At 48.0% G+C, this 22,814-nt stretch overlaps 1 protein-coding gene across 3 annotated transcripts in view; it reads right to left on the reverse strand.

Annotated features, from left to right (window-relative positions):
• Positions 1 to 515: 515 nt before the first annotated feature.
• Positions 516 to 22,814, reverse strand: part of LOC143293708 (uncharacterized) — a 66,652-nt gene continuing 44,353 nt past the window's right edge. For all 3 annotated transcript variants that reach the window (XM_076604893.1, XM_076604892.1, XM_076604894.1), the window contains exons 12-25: positions 19,991 to 20,160; positions 18,827 to 18,969; positions 17,454 to 17,630; positions 14,242 to 14,341; positions 12,886 to 13,110; positions 11,449 to 11,595; positions 10,615 to 10,849; positions 9,881 to 10,105; positions 7,834 to 7,935; positions 7,177 to 7,361; positions 4,149 to 4,258; positions 3,572 to 3,734; positions 2,444 to 2,580; positions 516 to 853 (exon numbers count right to left, since the gene is read on the reverse strand). In XM_076604893.1, coding sequence (XP_076461008.1) covers positions 679 to 853; positions 2,444 to 2,580; positions 3,572 to 3,734; positions 4,149 to 4,258; positions 7,177 to 7,361; positions 7,834 to 7,935; positions 9,881 to 10,105; positions 10,615 to 10,849; positions 11,449 to 11,595; positions 12,886 to 13,110; positions 14,242 to 14,341; positions 17,454 to 17,630; positions 18,827 to 18,969; positions 19,991 to 20,160 — 2,294 coding nt within the window. In that variant the 3' untranslated portion in view covers positions 516 to 678. The remainder of the gene's footprint in view (positions 854 to 2,443; positions 2,581 to 3,571; positions 3,735 to 4,148; positions 4,259 to 7,176; positions 7,362 to 7,833; positions 7,936 to 9,880; positions 10,106 to 10,614; positions 10,850 to 11,448; positions 11,596 to 12,885; positions 13,111 to 14,241; positions 14,342 to 17,453; positions 17,631 to 18,826; positions 18,970 to 19,990; positions 20,161 to 22,814) is intronic.

Consider the following 22,814-nt stretch of genomic DNA (forward strand, 5'->3'; position numbering starts at 1 on the left):
CCCCTCACCCACACCTTACATAATCCCCTCAGCCACCCCTTACACAATCCCTTCACCCACACCTTACACAATCCACTCATCTTACACAATCCCCTCACCCTCAACCACCCCTTACACAATCCCCTCACCCTCACCCACACCTTACACAATCACCTCATCCACACCTTATACAATCCACTCACCCAACTCTTGCACAATCCCCTCACCCTCACCTTACACAATCCCCTCACCCACACCTTACAAATCCCCCCCACCTTAAACAATCCCTCACCCACCCCTTACACAATCCCCTCACCCACGCATTACACGATCCCCTCACTCAACCCTTACACAATCCCTTCACCCTCACCTTACACTATCCACTCACCCACCCCTTACACAATCCCCTCCCCATCACCCACTCCTTACAAAATCCCCTCCCCCTCACCCACACCTTACACAATCCCCTCACCCACCCCTTACACAATCCCCTCACCCACATCTTACGCAATCCCCTCAACCACCCCTCACACCACCCCCTCAACGTGGCTGCTGACCCTGTTTCTCCCGACACCATCGTCATTATCAAAGAGTCCAGTGAGATCCTGGCCCCCTCTGAGGCCAAGAAGCCATTCACGAGAGGAGCACATCAATCAGTCAATCAATCAGAGGATCGCCGGAAGGGAAGGAGGCCTCGCGTTACTTCCTGCCCAGGCCGTTCTGGTTCTGGTAGAGGTTCTCGCCCACGTTGACGTAGATGTCCTGCTGTTCCGCGATGTCTCCAGTCAGCTCCTCACCCAGCAGTCTGACCACGGAGGTGATGCCAGGGCGGTGTTCATTCTCCGGGCTCCAACACTCCTTCATCAGTTCGTACCTGCAAGCAAACGCGCATACAGATACACGCAGGCGCACGCACACACACACACACACACACATGCATACACACAGGCACATGCATGCACACACACGCACACATACACACACATACACCAAACACACACACTCAAATCATGTTGCTCAAAGCCATCCGCAGAGGGGACACACACACACACACACACACACACACACACACACACACACACACACACACACACACACACACACACACCCCTCTGTATCAGTTCAATAGATAACTTCACATGCACCATTCACTCGTCAGCTAATGTCTTCGACTGTTTCCATTTCCCCACCCCCTTTCGCCTTGATCGCCCCTGCACTGGTGCACACAAAATCATATCTCTGAACACACCATCCCTTATTATCAGATACGTCACCAGTTTTTTAGTCTGTATCTCACATTAACCAGTTCCTCACATCGTCATTTCCTTTAAGACAGGTGCTCACGGTTTCTCAAATAAAGGTTCATGTGTTGTCAGAGAAAGGAACAAATAGGTTATCAGAGACAGGTGCGTAAAGGTAATAAGAGAATCACAGATTTTTAGGAAGAAAGGCAGAGATAGGTGCGTAAAGGTAATAAGAGAATCACAGATTTTTAGGAAGAAAGGCAGAGACAGGTGCGTAAAGGTAATAAGAGAATCACAGATTTTTAGGAAGAAAGGCAGAGATAGGTGCGTAAAGGTAATAAGAGAATCACAGATTATAAGGAAGAAAGGCAGAGATAGGTGCGTAAAGGTAAAAAGAGAATCACAGATTATAAGGAAGAAAGCAGAGATAGGTGCGTAAAGGTAATAAGAGAATCACAGATTTTTAGGAAGAAAGGCAGAGATAGGTGCGTAAAGGTAATAAGAGAATCACAGATTATAAGGAAGAAAGGCAGAGATAGGTGCGTAAAGGTAATAAGAGAATCACAGATTATAAGGAAGAAAGGCAGAGATAGGTGCGTAAAGGTAATAAGAGAATCACAGATTTTTAGGAAGAAAGGCAGAGATAGGTGCGTAAAGGTAATAAGAGAATCACAGATTTTTAGGAAGAAAGGCAGAGATAGGTGCGTAAAGGTAATAAGAGAATCACAGATTTTTAGGAAGAAAGGCAGAGATAGGTGCGTAAAGGTAATAAGAGAATCACAGATTATAAGGAAGAAAGGCAGAGATAGGTGCGTAAAGGTAATAAGAGAATCACAGATTATAAGGGGGAAAGGTACTAACAGGTTATAAGGGAGAAAGGTACTCACAGATTATAAGAGACAAAGGTGTTCACGGATTATAAGGGAGAAGGATACTAACAGGCTATCGGGGATAAATGTATTCGAAGATTATAAGAAAGAAAGGTACTCACAGATTATAAGGGAGAAAGGTAATAACAGATTGTAAGGGAGGAAGGTACTCACAGATTATAAGGGAGAAAGGTGCTGACAGATTACAAGTGAGAAATACTAACAGATTATAAGGGAGAAAGGCACTAACAGACTATTTGGGAGAGAGATACTTAGGTTTCAAGGGAGAAAAGTATTCACGGGTTATCAGTAAAAGGTTCCCAAAAGTTGACAAGAGAAACCGGCACTCACAACTTATCGGAGCACTGGTCCGGCTTGCCCAGCAGATAGCCTTCCAGAACGTAGTCCTTGACCTTCGCGTCCTCCATCTCGTGAAAGGGCAGGTGGCCCCGGGTCAACAGTTCCCATAGCAACACGCCTAGTGACCACTGCAACACAGTGTCATTGTTTTCATAGCAACAGGCCTTGACAGCAAGAATCGTTTTAAGCAATTACAACGCTACCGCCATGCAGAACAAACCTAGCTGCTGCTATGAGAACTGCGCAAGGGTAACTGTCTGTTGGTGTGGTTTATTTCTATAGCAACATGCTTGGCTACGAGGCTTAATGGGTTCTCGGGGCCAATACCCAAGTAACAAATCTCCCTTTTTCTAAAAAAAAAAACCATCACAGAACCCAGCAACTGCCCAGTCAGCAATCAGCCTAAGAAACAAGCCAAGAAAGGACCAAGCAAAATTGAACAACCGAACCAATTTTTTTTTTTTAAAGAAGATAATAATTATCATTTACAGCCATCGGGGGGCAGCGGAGTCATAACCATCCACTGTGTCGAGGGATTAGCATTGGAAGGCGGAGCCCAGTCATCACCGTGTTAACCTTCCCCCAACTGAAGTCGGGTACCCATTCATGCCTGGGGTGGAGTGAGAAAAATCGGAGTAAAGCCCCTTTCCCAAGGACACAACACCATGCCGAAACGGGGCCTCGAACCCTGATCACTGGTGAACACTGGATCAGAAGTACAACGCCTGACCGATTTCACCAAGGCGACTCTTAGTGATGAATAAAATAAAAAAAACCCAATGAACTACCAAACATCAAATTAACCCCAGGAAACGATAATCAAGCCACCCAGTCCTCTTAGCCACACTCGACTCTTAGAAATCCCGAAGAAAACTATTTGTGTCAAAGCCCTGGCATTCCAACCCCCCCCCCCCCCCCCTCACCCCCTGATCCCCTGAGCCTCCTACCTCATATCTGCTGCCAACACACACACACACACACACACACACCTTATCCTCCTCTCTCTCTTTCCCACACCCCACCACACAACCCCACACGCACCACCACTTCCCACACACCCTCCCTCAATCCCCCACACCTTCCTTCCTTCCCGAACAGCGAAACAAACGGTATGTTTACCACGTCGGTCCGCATGTCATAGTAGCCCTCGGAGAGGCTTTCGGGGGCCATCCAACGCAGGGGCATGTACCTCTCTCGGGCACTGTCGTACACGTACTCCTCCTCGTAGAAATCCCAGGCAAAGGCTGCGTCGGCTATCTTCACCACCAGCTCTGTGTCCACCCTGTAAGGTTGGGAAGGTAGGCAGGTAGGGGGATAGATGTGGAAGAGGCGGGGGGTGGCGGCGGGGGCGGGTAAAGGAGGAAGGGGGGTTGCGTTGCAGGGAGGGGAGCAGGGGCATAAGAGGAAAGTGTTATACGACAAGGATAATGGGATGTGTGTGCGTTTGGGTTGCGTAATATAGATCATATGAGACGTTTACCACCAGCGCGTGCACGCGCACACACACACACACACACACACACACACACACACACATTACACGGGCATACAGCAACTTGCAGTGGCCATGTCTCTGTGCACGAGTCACACACTCACCGTCTACAGGTAAGGACACACTTCCAGCTTATGCCATTCCAGTAGAAGTACACACTCGCTGTCTACAGATAAGGGACACAATTTCCTACTGAGGACTTACCAGCAGTTTCTGGTGGCCAGGTCTCTGTGTACGAGGTCTTTGGCGTTGAGGAAGGACAGACCATCAGCCACCTGAAGGCCATACTCCACGAGTTGCCTCACGCTGAATTCCTGTCACATACACCAGTAATGATAAGGGCGCGCGCACGCACGCACACACACACACACACACACACACACACACACACACACACACACACACACACACTTCAAAGTTTTTCAAGACCTCGCTTTCCTGAAATCCAGTTATACCCACAGTTACAAACACTCCCTTAATTTCGAAAATGCACAGGACAAAACCTCTCATTGTCTTCCTCTTCATCATCTTCTTTCGCCTCCCCTCTTTTTTTTCCTTCTGCTTTTCTTTCTCCTTTTTTCTTTAATTTCTTTTTCCTCCTTCTCTTCCCTGTCAACTCTACTTTTTCCCCCTTTTCATCTTCTTTATGTTATTGTTGCTGAACTGTGATAAAAAAGAAATGTCCACTCTCATCATTATCCTCCTCATCTTCGCCATCACCATAAGTGGTGGTAGTAGGTGGTGGTGTAGTAGTAGTAGTAGTAGTAGTAGTAGTAGAAGTAGTAGTATCATTATTCTTGATATGAATGTTATCATTATCATTGTTGTTGTCGCTGCTCCTCTTGTGTTGTCATTGTGGTTACCATCATCATCATCTTAATCACTTTTAATCATCGTTCTTGTTACTCTTGTCGCGATGTTATCATCATCACCATCTCACTCCTCGTCACCACGACCACCACCATCACCGCCACCACCTTGATTAATAAGGAAAAAAAAAAAGAAATCGATGAAATATTTTCTCAAACCTTCATGAAAAAAAAATCACCACAAATCTCTCATGCTTTTTACATCCCACATTTAATATGAAAAAGAAAAGTATTTCCCATCCCCTCCTACAATCACCAAATTTCTCCCCCCCCCTCCCCCCCTCGACCCCCCAGCCCCCACCGCTAACCCTTCTTCCCCGCCACGTACCCGCCATCACCACTGACTCTCTCTCTCTCTCTCTCTCTCTCTCTCTCTCTCCCCACCCCCACCCCCACCCCACCCCTCTCCCATCTTCCCCACCCACATCCTCGCCATTCTCCAGCACCACAACCCTTAACACCACCCTTCCCCCATCTCCAACCCCCCCACCTCAACCTCCCCCCACCGTCTCTCCTCTACCACACATCCCACCACCACCACCATCACCCCCCCCCCAACAAACCCTAACCCCCACCCATCAACATCCTTTTCGACCTACCCCCATCACACCCCCTAACCCACCCACCATCCAACAACTCTCCACTTTCCCCTCCCTTCCTCCCCCCCTTCCTTCCTTACCTTTCTTTCCTTCCTTTTCCTTCCTTCACCTTCCTTCCTTCCCCTCCCTCCTCCCCCTCCCTTCCTTCCTTCCCTCCCCTCCCTTCCTATCCCTTCCTTCCTACCCTTCCTTCCTCCTCTTCCTTCCTCCTCTTCCTTCCTCCCCTCTCCATTCCTTCCTCCCCTCCCCTTCCTTCCTTCCTTCCTTCCTCCCCTTCCTTCTTCCCCTCTCCCTTCCTTCCTTCCTCCCCTCTCCCTTCCTTCCTCCCCTTTCCCTTCCTTCCTCCCCTCCCCTCTCCATTCCTTCCTCCCCTCCCCTCTCCCTTCCTTCCTCCCCTTTCCCTTCCTTCCTCCCCTCCCCTCTCCATTCCTTCCTCCCCTCCCCTTCCTTCCTTCCTCCCCTCTCCCTTCCTTCCTCCCCTCCCCTCTCCATTCCTTCCTCCCCTCCCATCTCCCTTCCTTCTTCCCCTCCCCTTCCTTCCTCCCCTCCCCTCTCCATTCCTTCCTCCCCTCTCCATTCCTTCCTCCCCTCCCCTCTCCATTCCTTCCTCCCCTCCCATCTCCCTTCCTTCTTCCCCTCTCCATTCCTTCCTCCCCTCCCCTCTCCATTCCTTCCTCCCCTCCCCTTCCTTCCTTCCTCCCCTCCCCTTCCTTCCTTCCTCCCCTCTCCATTCCTTCCTCCCCTCCCCTTCCTTCCTCCCCTCCCCTCTCCCTTCCTTCCTCCCCTCCCCTCTCCATTCCTTCCTCCCCTCCCCTTCCTTCCTCCCCTCTCCCTTCCTTCCTCCCCTCTCCCTTCCTTCCTCCCCTCTCCATTCCTTCCTCCCCTCCCCTTCCTTCCTCCCCTCTCCCTTCCTTCCTCCCCTCCCCTCTCCATTCCTTCCTTCCTCCCCTCTTCCCCTCTCCCTTACCTCCTTCCTCCCCTCTCCCTTCCTTCCTCCCCTCCTCCCCTCTCCCTTCCTCCCCTCCCCTCTCCATTCCTTCCTCCCCTCCCCTTCCTTCCTTCCTCCCCTCTCCCTTCCTTCTTCCCCTCTCCATTCCTTCCCCCCTCCCCTTCCTTCCTTCCTTCCTCCCCTCTTCCCCTCTCCCTTACCTCCTTCCTCCCCTCTCCCTTCCTCCCCTCCTCCCCTCTCCCTTCCTTCCTTCCTCCCCTCTCCCTTCCTTCCCTCCCCTTCCTACCCCTTCCTTCCCATTCCTTCCTCCCCTCTCCCTTCCTTCCCTCCCCTTCCTACCCCTTCCTTCCCATTCCTTCCTCCCCTCTCCCTTCCCTCCTTCCCTCCCCTCACTTCCTACCCCTCCCTTCCTCCCCCTTCCTTCCTCACCTCTTCCTTCCTCCCCTCTCCCTTCCTTCCTTCCCTCCCCTTCCCTCCTCCCCTCTCCTTCCTTCCTCCCCTCTCCCTTCCTTCCTCCTCTTCCTTCCTCCCCTCCCCTCCTCCCCTCTCTCTTCCTCCCTTCCTCCTCTTCCTTCCTCCCCTCTCCCTCCCCTTCCTTCCCTCCCCTTCCTTCCTACCCCATCCTTCCTTCCCTCCCCTTCCCTCCCCCCTCCCTTCCTTCCTCCCCTCCCCTTCCCGCCGCCCCTCTCCCTTCCTTCCTTCCTCCTCCTCCTCCTTCCTCCCCTCTCCCTCCCCTTCCTTCCTACCCCATCCTTCCTCCCCCTCCCCTTCCTCCCCTCTCCATTCCCTTCGTCTCTGGGCACTGCTGTACTTACCTTGCTGCTGTCGACGATGTGGTCTTTGAGAGTGCGGTTGGCCATGTGTGGGTAGAGAAGCAGGAAGCGGTCTCGCTGCACCACCAGCCCCAGCACGCTCAGCACGTTGTCGCCGCCATGACGGTGCAGGCGGAGGCACTCCCGCAGAGCCGCTGTGGCCCACATGGGTAGCATCCCTTTCTCCTCTGGAGAGGAGAGGACAGTTGTTATCATGTTTGATGGATAAATAGATATATGCGTGAATAGATGAATGAATGAATACATGAATACATGAATGAATACATGAATGAATGAATGAATACATGAATGAATGAATGAATGAATGAATGAATGAATAGGCACCGACTCATTCCAACTCAATATCATCTGATCCAGTGTCACCCAGATCTAGTAGGAGCGCATTGCAATACAGTCCCCCCCCTCCCCCTCCGCTCCCCCTCCCCCCCCCCCCCCGCCCTTCACCCACCACAACCCTAACTAAACCCCCACCCACCCACCCACCCACCATGCCCCCCCCAAAAAATTACAGACCAATGCAACAACGACAATAATAACACAAGAATGTATAACTTTGACACACAAAGACGAGAGACTCAGAGGGCAGGAATGTAACACAATGCCCTACAACTGCTGATTGGATCCTCGGTGACATCCTACCTGGCAGTTTTTCCTTGAGGGTCTTGATGGTGATTTTCATCTCGTGCCTCTGTCCGGCTCTCTCCGTGCTGAAGTGGCCGTCGATGACGCGTGCAAATTTGCCTGCAGCAACAGAATTTCAAGGGGGCAGAACTTAACAGTAATAGCACCGGCCGGTTTCCACAAAAGCGCCCATGCAGGCATGTAAGCTGTGTTGTGTCTGAGCACAAATCTGGATATAGTGTGTATGAAAACATATGAACGACACACGGGTTCAGCTCTCTCTCTCTCTCTCTCTCTCTCTCTCTCTCTCTCTCTCTCTCTCTCTCTCTCATGCACGGACGCAAGCACACCACATGAAGGTGAACAGTGTGTAATGAAATAATTTGTTTCGTTGCTTTTTCTCTTTTCTTTTTTTTTTCTTTTTTTTCAGCGAAATAGGCATGTGATCAACCATAGTAATAAGAAAACACGTAACAAACACACCTGAACTGTACTGTCTATTAATCAACCCGAGCAATATCAGGTAGCAGTGATCCTGACATCCGATCCTTCCCACAGAACCACATCATCCCCTCTCACCTCTCCTGGTGTACACACTGACATCCGATCCTTCCCACAGAACCACATCATCCCCTCTCACCTCTCCTGGTGTTCACATTAACATCCGATCCTTCCCACAGAACAACATCATCCCCTCTCACCTCTCCTGGTGTACACGCTGACATCCGATCCTTCCCACAGAACAACATCATCCCCTCTCACCTCTCCTGGTGTACACGCTGACATCCGATCCTTCCCACAGAACAACATCACCCCCTCTCACCTCTCCTTGTGTTCACATTAACATCCGATCCTTCCCACAGAACAACATCATCCCCTCTCACCTCTCCTGGTGTACACGCTGACATCCGATCCTTCCCACAGAACAACATCTTCCCCTCTCACCTCTCCTGGTGTTCACATTGACATCCGATCCTTCCCACAGAACAACATCACCCCCTCTCACCTCTCCTGGTGTACACGCTGACATCCGATCCTTCCCACAGAACCACATCTTCCCCTCTCACCTCTCCTGTTGTACACACTGACATCCGATCTTTCCCACAGAACAACATCTTCCCCTCTCACCTCTGTTGGTGTACACACTGACATCCGATCCTTCCCACAGAACCACATCATCCTCTCTCACCTCTCCTGGTGTTCACATTGACATCCAATCCTTCCCACAGAACAACATCTTCCCCTCTCACCTCTGTTGGTGTACACACTGACATCCGATCCTTCCCACAGAAACAATGTCTTTCCACCAGAAGCAGTAAACAGCGTATCTCGCCTCTGTTGGTGCAGTTTCGGTTTCTCATGGATGCGTCACTGCGTTCGGACAAGTCCATATACGCTACACCACATCTTCTAGACAGATGCCTGACCAGCAGCGTGACCCAACGCGCTCAGGCACACATTGACAACCGAACCGTCCAACAGAACCTCAACTGCCCCTCCCACCTCTCTTGGTGCATACACTGACAACTGGTCCTTCCCACAGAACCACGACATCATCCTCCTCCACCTCAAATGGTGTACACATGTACATTCCGTCCTTCCCACAGAACCACATCTTACTCTCTCACCTCTCTTGGTGCACACATTGATAACTGATCCTTCCCCACAGAAACAGTGTCTTTCCACCAGAAGCAGTAAACAGCACATCTCGCCTCTGTTGGTGCAGATTCTGTTTCTCAAGGAGGCGGCGCTGCGTACGGACAAGTCCACATACGCTACACTACATATGCTAGGCAGATACCTGACCAGCAGAATGACCCAGCGCGCTCAGGCACATATTGACAACTGAACTTCCCCACAGAACCACAACAACAGCCCCTCCCATTTCTGTTGGTGCACACATTGACATCCGATCCTTCACACAGAACCACAACATCATCCCCTCTCACCTCTGTTGGTGTGCACATTGACACCCGATCCTTCCCACAGAACATCCCTTCTAACCCTTGTTGGTGCACACATACACAACCGATCCTTCCCACAGAACCACAACAGCGCCCCTCACCTCTGTTGGTGCACACGTTGCCACACGTCACGTTGCTGCTGTTGACAGCCGCTGCCTTGATGGGCTCCCACAGGCTCGATTCCACACGATTCAGGAACTCCGACATCAGGTCCACGTCGGCAGCAGAAGGGACAGGTGTCACTTTGGGCCCCTCCCGTATGACCGTCTCCTGATGAACGGGGTTCAGGAAGCCAGTGACGGGCTGTAGAGGGCCCGACGGTTGTACTGCGTGGGAGAAGGGAGGGGGGGCGGGGAGAAACAATAGTTCAGTTTGATTTATGTCTGCCTCGTATGCAAGGGCAAAAATTAAAAATGGCGGGAAAAAATGGTGAAAAATAAAATGGCGAAGTTTAGGTTTGTGTGGTGTGGTGTGGTGTGTTTTGGTGTGGTGTGGCATGGTGTGGTGTGGTGTGGCGTAGTGTGTCTGGTGTGGTGTGGTGTGGTGTGGTGTGGTGTTCGTTAATGTTTTGCATTACAATGCGCTGTGTCGTATTGCATTATACTGTATTGTATCGCACTGCATGATGCTGTACTGCATTGTATAATACTCATGTCATCATTTCACATACAGAAATACTCATCTCCCCCCCCCCCAACGTACACACACACACACACACACACACACACACACACACACACACACACACACACACACCCGCCTCAACTCACAATCTACAAACCACCAGTTACGTGTGGACGAACCATGAAACAAACTTCAGTCCAATACAACTCACACTCAGAGTACTGGTTCGGTTGACCGGCATGCCCGCTGACCAACTTGTCCATGCTCAGGGCACCCCTGTGCAAAGCCCTTCGTCGCCGTCGACAGCAGCAGACGACAACGATGACGACAATGAGGAGGAGGAAGGCCCCAACGCCGCAGACGATTCCGATGAAGTAGGTGGTTTCGTAAAGCTCCAGGTAGTTCAGACTGCCCACCTGCTTGCTGATGTGGCTGCCCATTTTCACCTGAAAGGTAGGGTGTAGTGAAAGGAATAGATGGATGGGCAGACAAACCCGACGCTCAACCGTCCCCACCCCCACCCCCCTCCCTTCCCCACCACAGTCTGTTCAGTTTTAGACGGATTCTCTCTCTCTCTCTCTTTGTCTCTCAGTGCCCGTCTGTCTGAAAGTCTGTATGTCTGTCTAACTCCCTCTGTGTGTGTGTGTGTGTGTGTGTGTGTGTGTGTGTGTGTGTGTGTGTGTGTGTGTGTGTGTGTGTGTGTGTGTGTGTATGTGCGTGTGTTCTGCTTTTCAGAGTCTGTCAGGTCAACTGATAATTACATAAATTCAGGCGAACGGGGGAAAAAGGGAGAGAAAGAGAGAGTCGGTTTGTGCAAGAGAAAGAGAGAGAGGGGAGAGAGAGATAGAGAGAGACAGGGACACTGAGAGACAGAGAATTCAGAAAGGAAGACAGACAGGCAGACAGAGAGAAAGGAAGAGAGAGTGAGACAGACAGACAGACAGAGAGAAAGGAAGAGAGAGTGAGACAGACAGAGAGAAAGGAAGAGAGAGTGAGACAGACAGACAGAGAGGCCAAGGAAGAAAACTGGGCAGCCACAACGCACCACAATGGGTATGTCCCTGGACCCTCGCAGCACTTTGGGTGGCTCACACTCGATGTGGGTCTGGGAGAAACTGACGATGTCACAGCTCACCACGCCAATCAGCACGCTGACCTCATTCTGGCTGCAGCCACCTTTCAACCCTGACCCCTGCAGTCCAGGGAGTTCGTTCGTCATACATCAGTGTGTGGGGGGTGAGGGTGTGGGGGGGGGGGGGGGGGGGGGCTTGGGGGATAGGTGGTTGCGCGTGTAGGTAGGGTGAGGGTGTGGGGGATGTTGCGTAGGGGGACGGTAGGGGAAGGGTGGCTGTGTGTGTGTGTGTGTGTGTGTGTGTGTGTGTGTGTGTGTGTGTGTGTGTGTGTGTGTGTGTGTGTGTGTAAGCTCGCATGTATGTGAGTATGTTAATATGCCAAACCGTTTTTCCCCATTGCGTTTATATTTTTTTTAAGAAACAAAAGTTATAGCACAGAACGAAAATCACTGAAAAGAACCAAGCATATGCAAGGGAGAAGAATCATACAAAAACGTTTCTTTTTTCGTGCAGGTTTCTCTCCCGTGCTTTTTGCAACACGGTGCTTTATCCTGCACCGACGACTCCAAACTGTTCCAGCGAAAGGATAACACAAGCTAGTCTATTATCTCTAGTATCAGTATCAGCAGCAGCTGTAGCAAATCCAGTACCAGAAGCAGCAACAATTAATTATTCAACAAAAAATCTGCTCGGTTAATCCAGACTATGTCCATAAATATCAGTAACTTCAGGTTTCAAACACAGCAGCAAACCCAGTTATATAGTCTGTCGACACATAATGATGATAAAAGCTTCAAAATATATCAAAGAAAATTAGGTATAGTCTACTCGCAGAGGCTGAGGAATTCAGAGCAAACAACAGTATCATCAACAACAGCCACCGTGAAAAAAAAACCCACATCAGTTCTCTCTCTTTTCTCTTCCCCACCCTCCCCACTCCCCACACTCATCCCCGCCGCCACTACCTTCTTCCCCCTCCCCCTCTCCTTCCCACTCCCCTTGCACTGACCACTCAAAGAGATGACGGTGGTGGTTTTCAAGCAGGTACTGACTGCAACCACACTCCCCAAACTCACCCCCGCCACCGCCACCTCTGTCCCCCTCCCTCCCCCTCCCACTCCCCTGCACTGAGCACTCACGGAGATTGTGATGGTGATTTTCAAACGGGTACTGACTGCGACCACACTCCCAACACTCACCACTACCTCCACCACCACCTTCTTCCCCGTCTCCCTCCCCCTCCCCTCCCACTCCCACTCCCCTACACTCAGCACTCCCGGAGATGACGATGGTGGTTTTCAAACGGACACTGACTGAGACCATACTCCACCACACTCACCCCCGCAGCCACCACCACCACCTTCCCCCTCTTCCTCCCCCTGCCTACTCCCCTTGCACTGAGCACTCACGGAGATGGTGATGGTGGTTTCAAATGGGTACTGAAAGTCGTGGGTACCCAGGCTGGTGAGCATGGGGTCCTGGAGGACGGTGACGGGGCCCAGGTCAGGGTACCTCAGGCCGTCCAGCAGCAGGCCGAAGGTCAGGTCGGCGGTTGTGCTTCCTGCCCCCGGGTTGGCCATGGCGCTGAGGTCCGGCGTGATGCACTGCAGGTCCTGCTGCACGTGCCGGCACCTCTGGGGGAACAGAAACAGTCAGTCAGCCATCAGTCAGCCACCAGTCAGTCAGTCAGTCAGTCAAAATGCCATTCTGTCAGTCATCCAGTCAGCCAGTCAATCAGTCTACGTCTGCCAGTCAGTCAGTCAATCGATCAGTCAGCCACCAGTTCGTCAAAATGTTATTCCGTCAGTCAATCAGTCAGTCAGTCAGCCAGCCTTCAGTCTGCCACCAGTCAGTCAAATTGTCGTTCAGTCAGTCATCCGATCAATCAATCAATCAGTCTGCCAGTCAGTCAACAGTCGACCATCAGTCAGTCAAAATGCCATTCGATCAGTCATCTAATCAGTCAGTCAGCCAATCAATCAATCAGCCAGTCAGTCAGTTAATTATCGGTCAGCTACCAGTCACTCAAAATCATACAGTCAATCAGTCAGTCAATCAATCAGCTAGTCAGTCAATCAGTCAGCCAGCCATTCAGTCGAAATGTCATTCATTCAGTTAGTCAATCAGTCGGTCAGTCAAAATGTCATTCATTCACTCAGTCATCAATTCAGTCAGTCAATCAGTCAGCCACCAGTCAGTCAAAATGTCATCAGCCACTCAGTCAGCCAGTCAATCAGCGATCATTCAGTCAGTCAATCAGTCTACCATTCAACATGTCATTCACTCAGTCAGCCAATTGCTCAGCCTGCTAATCAATCAGCCAGTCACTCAGTCAATCCGTCAGCCAAGCAGCCAGTCAGTCACGTTTCATGCACGCAAGTAGGTGACTGTGGTAACTGAAGTAGAATGCTTTCCATGAAGCTGTTTACCTTTAGTTGTAGTTGTAGTAGTAGTAGTAGCAGTGGTAGTTGTAGTGGTGGTAGTCGTCCATAAAGAAGAAGAAGAAGAAGAGGGCCATATCGTTTGCTGCATGTAACAGAAATTCTGCAGTAGCTTGTTTATTGTGTGACTTACTGATAACTTGACAGCATAACCAATCGCTTTATTGACAGACTGTTACTAAACTTCTCCGCGTTATAACGCTATGGTTTGGAACAATACGCTGCAACGTATTTTTACACATCACCTTAAAACACGTGTGCACGTTTATTAGGGCTATTTTTGTCTTCTGACACCACTAAGAGACCATAGTATATACAACTTACGCTGTAAACCTTGCTCCCAGATGATTGGTCAGTCACGCTGATTCGGGGCGCCGCGACGCTCTGGAAGTTACTGCCCTTGAAGAGAACTCCACATCCGCCGCTGATAACGAAAAGGTCAATCAATTTAGAAGTTCTTGTCGTGTAAAGTATCACCGATTCCATAATTCTTTATGAGGTATTTTAAAATTAGATGACGCATGTCCTCTCTCTCTCTCTCTCTCTCTCTCTCTCTCTCTCTCTCTCTCTCTCTCTCTCTCTCTCTCTCTCTCCCATAGTATATTAGAGTTACAACTGACGAATGCATTCCAAAATGAATGAAGCCTTAGAAACAATCTTTGGAATATACCTACCAAAAAAGACCTATTAAAATGGACTTCCATGACAAAAGAGGCTCTACTTGCTCTTTTCTGATAAAAAAAAAAAAAATCTTTACTTGACAAAGGTTTGCCATAAAAAAAAGTCTTACCTGAACAATGGGGTCTTAACTCACCTGACCAAAAAATACCTTACTGGACAAAGAAAGACTCGCCTGGTCAAAAAGGACCTTAAATGGACGAAAAAGGGCATCGCCTGGATTTTCAAGGGGCTTTACTCGTCTGAATAAAGGTCTCGTATGGACGAAAACGGTCCTAACTGGATCCAAAAATGCTTTAACTGGGCACAAAAACTCACCTAGAATCTACCTAGACAAAGAAAGAACTTACCAGGATTTTTTTTAGCCTTAACAGGACAAAAACACGTCACCTGACAAAATGGGCCTCATGTGGATTTCTTTAAAGAAAATTTTAAAAGGCCTTAAACTGAACTGAAAAAGAGCATCACCTGGATTTTTTAAGGCCTTAGGTTACCCCCCAAAAAAGGATTTACCTAAACAGAATAAGGCCACACCTGGTCAAGAAGACCTTGCCTGACTCACTCAGAAGTGGCTTCACCTGGACCCAAAAGGCCTCACCTGGGTTTTTAAGAAATCCTTGCGTGACCCAAAAGGGTTTCCCCTGGACAAAGAAAGGCCTCACCTGGACAAGAAAAGACTTTGCCCAACTCCCCCAAAAGGCCTCACCTCGACCACAAAAAAGGTCAAACCTGTACAAAGAAAGGCCTCGCCTGCATAAAAAGGCTCCACCTGGATTTTTCTTAAAGGCCTCACCTGAACAAAACAAGAGCCACACCTGGACAAAAAAGGCCTCACCTGGATCCAAAAAAGGACACACCTGGACAAAGAAAGTATCATCTGGACAAAACAATGCTTCACCTGTACAAAAAGGCCATGCCTATGCAAAAAAAGGGGGGTCTCACCCGGGCTTAATGGCCTCATCTTTACAAAGGAAGGCCTCGCCTGGACAAAGAAAGACCTCACCTCGAGAAAGATAAACCTCGCTGGCACAGAAAGGGCCTAACATAGACATAAAAGGCCTTACCTGCACAAAGAGGGCCCAACATAGACACAAACGGCCTTCCCTGCACAAAAAGGCCTAGAAAAAACCTTCACTGGACAAAAAACAGCAACAAAAAACAGTCCTCACTTCAACAACAACAACAAAAAAAAGATTAAGCTTTACATGCACAAAAAGGCCAGTCCTGGACAAAGACCTCACTTAGACAAGACAAGACTGCCCGGCTCCTCTGAAAGGGCCTCACCTGGATCACAAAAAAAGGCCAAACCTGTACAAAGAAAGGCCTCATCTAGACAAGAAAAGACTTTGGCCGACTCCCCCAAAAGGCCTCACCTTGACCACAAAAAAGGCCAAACCTGTACAAAGAAAGGCCTCGCCTGCATAAAAAAAGCCTCACCTGAATTTATTTTCAAAGGCCTCATCTGGACCAAAAAAGGCCACACCTGGACAAAAATGCCTCACCTGGATAAGAAAAAAAAAGGCCACACCTGGACAAAAAAAGGCCTCACCTGGATCCCCCCCCACACACAAAAATCCACACCTGGACAAAAGAGGCCTTACCTGGATCCAAAAAAGGCCACACCTGGACAAAAAGAGGCCTCACCTGAATGCCAAAAAAGGCCTCACCTGGACAAAAAAAAAGTCCTCACCTGGATCCCCCCAAAAGCCACACCTTGACAAAAAAGGCCTCACCTGAACAAAAAAGGCCACACCTGGATCCAAAAAAGGGCCTCACCTTGACAAAAAAAAGGCCTCACCTGGATCCTCCCCAAAACGCCACACCTGGACAAAAAAGGCCTCACCTGGACCCAAAAAAGGCCACACCTGGTCAAAAAAGGCCTCACCTGGATATAAAAAAGCCTCACCTGGACAAAAAAGCCTCATCTGGACAAAACAATGCCTCACATGTACAGAAAGGCCATACCTGTGCACAAAAAAGGTCTCACCTGGGCTTAATTTGCCTCATCTGTACAAAGAAAGGCTTCACCTGGACAAAAGGCCTCACCTGCCCAAACAAAATCCTCAACTTGACAAAGAAAGACCTCACCTCGAGAAAGATAAACCTCGCTGGCACAAAAAGGGCCTAACACAGACATAAAAGGCCTTACCTGCACAAAAAAGGCCTCACCTGGATAAAAGAAAAAACCTTCACAGGACAAAACAAAAAAACAGCTTCACCTGCGCCAAAAGACCGCACCTGGATAAATAAATGCTTCACCTGGGCAAGAGACGATCTTGCATGACTCTCCCCAAAGGCCTCATCTTCAAGAAAAGAATTGTCTCACCGGAACAAAGATAGGTCTCATCTGTACAAAGGAGGGCCTCATCTGGACAAAGAAGGTCTCACCTGGATCCAAAAAAAAGCATCACCTGGGCCAAAAAAGGGTCTGATCTGAAAAAAGCCTCACCTGGACCAAAATCTTCACCTGGATAATTTTTTTAAGGTCTCACCTGGACAAAACAATGCCTCACCTGCACAAAATGGTTTCATCTGGATCCAAAAAGGCATTAACTGGACAAAAAGGCATTACCTCAACACGAAAGGGCCAAACCTCAACATAAAAGGCCTCACCTATACGAAAAAAAAGGACTTTGACTGCACGAAAATGGGCCTCACCTGAACATAGAAGACCTCACACGCACAAAAAAAAGACCTCACCTGGATTTTTTTTTTTTTAAGAGCCTCAACTGGACCACAGAAAAGGCACTCACCTCGACAGACAAAAAGGGTCTCACCTAAGCCAAAGAAATGTCTAGATTTTCCTATTTAAAAAAAATCAATCAAAGAAAGAAAGAAACAAGAACAAAGATCCTCACCTGACGAACATGCTGACGTCCGGGATGTCGCCGCTGCCGTTGCGCAGCTGAGGGTCCTGCATGTAGGTGAAGTCCCCGCTGGCCATGGACCGAGGTTCGTTCGGCCAGCTCACCGTCATGACCACCGACCCAAGCTGGTGCCGAGACTGAGTCTCCACCACTACTGTTGTCAGGTTGCTAGAGCGGGAGGCGCGATAGAGGGAGTAAGGGAGAGAGAGAGAAAGAGAACAAGAACAAGAACAAAAACTTTAATCTCCAGGCCGCCGGCCCCTAGAAAGAGGTCAAAAGTACACAATATGGTGATCACGCAGCGACAACAAAATGTAAAATACATACTTACTTAAACCTGTAGAACAAAAGTGCTTCTTGTGCATAGTAAATTAATTCTAACTTTCCTCATTGTTGTCACAGAATTCCTGTCGTCTCTTCATGGCATTAAATATATAAACGCAGAGTTTACGAATACTGTAAACAGAACCATTCTTCAGCAAGTGAACATACGATTGACCTTCAGAGTTCAGATGTTTTTGCCGCAGGTTATTGTAAAGGACACAATTGTTTATAAAATGATTTTCATCTTCGACCACATTACAACGTTTACATGCGTAATTTGAATTACGTTCGAATGTTCTAAAAGATTATCCATTTATTGGGAGCAAACCAAGCCGAACTGTTTATCACAAAGTCAAAATATTGCTCACACTGAAAACCAGTTTTAAACAGTCTGTAGTTATGATATATATCTTTAGACATTACTGACTCGTCCCACTCTTGCATATATATAGGGAGAGAGGGTGGGTGGGTGGGTGGGAAGTGGGGGTAGGTGCGTATTTCAGCTTTAAACTTTGCCAACCCGTTTCCACAAGTATCATTATTACTGTAAAAGAACACATGTGAAATGCAAAAGAATGAGAGAGAGAGAGAGAGAGAGAGAGAGAGCAAAGGCGTGGGGGGGAAAGGGGTGGAAGTTGGAGGAAGAGAAAGACAAGACGAAAAGAGACTAATACAAAACAACGAACAAAAACTATGAGGGAAACTGCATATCGCAGAGATCAGAATGGGACTGAGTACTGTGACATAAGACAGGTGCAAACCAAAGTGATGCGTGCACGGGTTTACACGAGCATACACAATCAAACCAAACTATTTCAACAGTTTACACGTCAACACTGAATTCACCCCTTCAATATTGCGATTGAAAAGCGACCCAATTTTACATTTCACGTGAGAACGAGAAGCTCAACGCTTGGGGTGAGGGGGAGAGGGGGCGGGGAACTGTCCCAATCCAAACACTTATTGACCGACTAGATATTCATACAAACGACCAGATAGACAGACAGGCAGACAGACGGGCAGACTGCCCAGCCACTCACTGCGATTTGACAATCTGAGGTTCATTGTGCAGAAAGACAGAGGGAGGCTGGCTACTGTTGCCCAGCAACTGACCACGAATGGTCAACAGAGTGCCGCCGATCAATGGTCCGTAGCGGGGTTCCACCGACAGGATCTGTGGTGTCTGCAAGCATGTGGAAGATACAACGGCACAGGTGTTGCTGCCTTCTTCATTGATAGCAGTAGTAGTAGTAGTAGTAGTAGTAACAGTAGTAGTATTTGCGTTAATATCATTATTATTATCATTGTTATCATCATCATTATTATTATTGTGTGGTGGTCAGGGTGCTAGTCTTTCAGAGGAGAAGACAGATTTAGCTCCCGCGTGCAGCAAGGACCTAATAAAATAAATCCACAGCAACAGGAGAGTTGTACCTGGCAAAACTGGAGGGGAAAAAATTATACTAACCACAAGCGCTGAGAAAATAAGAAACTGGTATGAGTGGCGCAAGATCATGGTGGCAACACGCTTTTTTTTTTTTCCTCTGAGAGAGCAGCCTGAGTCTAATGCAGAGTGATCCGTTGTGACTGGAGTGAAATAGGATACAATACAATAATGAACAGTTCAACAGTGTGCAGATGTGTGCTTGGGAATCTATGCACGCATGTATTGCTATACAAAATCGTTGACTGGAAATGGAAACTTTGAGCAACGAATTCTGCTAAGTACCTTTACAACTGGCGAATGCATGTTAAAACGAATGAAGCCTTTGAGATATGCATTTTGTTGTTGTTGTTATTGTTGCTTTTTTCTTTCTTTTTTGTTTTATTATAACACTGTGCATTTCTGATTAGACTGAAAAAATCGGTTATTATAAAACCGATATGCTTTACATTGTGTATAATTAATTAATAAAACATTTTTTTATTGCCAATTGATGGCAACAAAAAAAAAAGAAAAAAAGAGAGAGACCAAAACACTATCATGAACAAATCCAAGAAGAAGAGGAAGACTATAAGAATATAACAAGAAGATAACTTTCACGAAACAGAAGTAGGAGGAGAGGAGGAGGATTTGGAAGGGGGGGGGGGAGGAAGAAGAGAAGGCGGGGGAAGAGGATAAAGAGAAGGTGAAGAACAAAGAAGAACAAAATGCAAAAAGACAAAGAAGAACACTGAGATTTAAGAAGAAAAAAAAATCTTACACATGTTCTGTTGCCAATGGCCACGCCCCCTTGACACGGGCACTGACCCGTGACCTTGTCACACAGCTTACTTTCGCTCCCGACCGGGCTGCAGCCGCAGGGGAGACAACCTTGGGACTGCGTCATTTGCAGGTCGTAGTACTCGTCTTTGCATTCATTGCACGTGCGACCTGTACAAACCCACACTTCTATCGGTTTGTCTGTCTTTTTTTCTTTCTTTCTTTCTTTATTCCTTTCCATCCTCTTTGATTCATCCCTGCTCTGACATCTGTCAGCATTGATTCTTGTCGTCTTCGCCTCAAATGTTTGTTTGGTCTGTACAAAATCAATGCCCATGACCCCTGATTTTGTGTTTCTTTATTTCATCCTTCCCTTCTTTGCTTTCTGTCTGTGTGTCTGTCTATCATTTTCTTGTCATTTCCAACGCAACGCAGTACAGTACACTACAGCACAGTACACTACAGCACAGTACACCACAGAACAGTACACTACAGAACAGCACAGTACAGCACAGCAGTACACTACAGCACAGTACACTACAGCACAGTACACTACAGCACAGTACACTACAGTACAGTACACTACAGAACAGCACAGTACAGCACAGTACACTACAGAACAGCACAGTAAAGCACAGTACACCACAGCACAGTACACTACAGTACAGTACACTACAGAACAGCACAGTAAAGCACAGTACACTACAGAACAGTACAGTACAGCACAGTACACTACAGAACAGCACAGTACAGCACAGCAGCACAGTACAGCACAGTACACTTCAGCACAGTACACTACAGAACAGTACAGCACAGTACACTTCAGCACAGTACACTACAGAACAGTACACTACAGCACAGTACACTACAGAACAGTACAGTACAGCACAGTACACTACAGAATAGCACAGTACAGCACAGTACACTACAGCACAGTACACTACAGAACAGCACAGTACAGCACAGTACACTACAGAACAGCACAGTACAGCACAGTACACTACAGAACAGTGCACTACAGAATAGCACAGTACAGCACAGTACACTACAGAATAGCACAGTACAGCACAGCACACTACAGAACAGCACACTACAGAATAGCACAGTACAGCACAGTACACTACAGAATAGCACAGTACAGCACAGTACACTACAGAACAGTGCACTACAGAATAGCACAGTACAGCACAGTACACTACAGCACAGCACACTACAGAATAGCACAGTACAGCACAGTACACTACAGAATAGCACAGTACAGCACAGTACACTACAGAACAGTGCACTACAGAATAGCACAGTACAGCACAGCACAGTACAGCACAGTACACTACAGAACAGTGCACTACAGAATAGCACAGTACAGCACAGAACAGTGCACTACAGCACAATACACTACATCACAGTACACTACAGAACAGCACAGTGCAGCACAGTACACTACAGAACAGCACAGTACAGCACAGTACACTACAGCACAGTACGCTACAGAACAATGCACTACAGAACAACACTATACGAGGAAGTGCAAGGTAAGACAGGGCGGAAAAAAACAACAACAGCAACAAAAAACCACACACCACGACAGTTGCACTCGATCCCGTTGCGTCATACCTCGCCTTGAGCACTAATCATAAATTTGCTATAAGAAAAAAAAAAAAGCACATCGAAAAAAAAACAACAACAACACATTAACTAGCCAGATAGATAACCACCAAGCTAGCCATTCTTCTTCTTCTTCTTCCGCGTTCACTCGTATACACACGAGTGGGCTTTTACGTGTATGACCGTTTTTACCCCGCCATGTAGGCAGCCATACTGCGTTTTCGGGGGTGTGCATGCTGGGTATGTTCTTGTTTCCATAACCCACCGAACGCTGACATGGATTACAGGATCTTTAACGTGCGTATTTGATCTTCTGCTTGCATATACACACGAAGGGGGTTCAGGCACTAGCAGGTCTGCACATATGTTGACCTGGGAGATCGTAAAAATCTCCACCCTTTACCCACCAGGCGCCATCACCGTGATTCGAACCCGGGACCCTCAAATTGACAGTCCAACGCTTTAACCACTCGGCAATTGCGCCCGTCGCTAGCCAATCAATCAGCCAAGCAAGTCGATTAAAAACTTCCCAGTATAAACGACAATAAAAAATAAAAAATAAAAAAAAGGAGGCAGAATAATCATCACCCCCACCGATTAAAAACAAAAACAAAAAAAACTCCACAGTTTTTAACTACAACAAGAAAAAAGAGACACATTGATCGCACACCAGCTTCACAGTTCACCTTTTTTTTCTTAAACGTCAAACAAAAATGTTTATCTACGTATCATAGAAGCCGCCGAAATTCCAATAAATTGTACTTATTGTTTTCTGAAAGAAAGAAAAAAAGAATACTGCTAAAACTTAAATCTTTTGTTTCTTCTATACGTAGTGGGTTTTTTTTCATAAGAATTTTGTCTATTGAAAGGGAATTTTTGTTTGTATCATTAATGAAATATTACTTGTCATTATGCATATTGAGACGTTGAACGAATGGGCCTATTTCTAGTTTTTGACATCACTCTTTTTTTGTTTGCATGAAATGTGTAAAAGATGGATGAATGTAATGTTTCAATGCCCCCAGGGGGACACACGAAATAAACTTCTTGCCTTGCCTTGCCTCTTGCCGCTCACCATACTCAGTGCTGCAGCCTTGGGAGAGGGGAGGAGGGGGGAGGATCAGGGGCGGGGGGGGGGGAGAGGGTGGAGCTAGTTGGCCTTTGGAAACCATCCTAACACCGACTGTCCTAAAAACCCTCTTGGACGAGAGGGTGGGGGT

Source organism: Babylonia areolata, chromosome 19 (assembly GCF_041734735.1).
Source record: "Babylonia areolata isolate BAREFJ2019XMU chromosome 19, ASM4173473v1, whole genome shotgun sequence".
Lineage (NCBI taxonomy): Eukaryota > Metazoa > Mollusca > Gastropoda > Neogastropoda > Buccinidae > Babylonia > Babylonia areolata.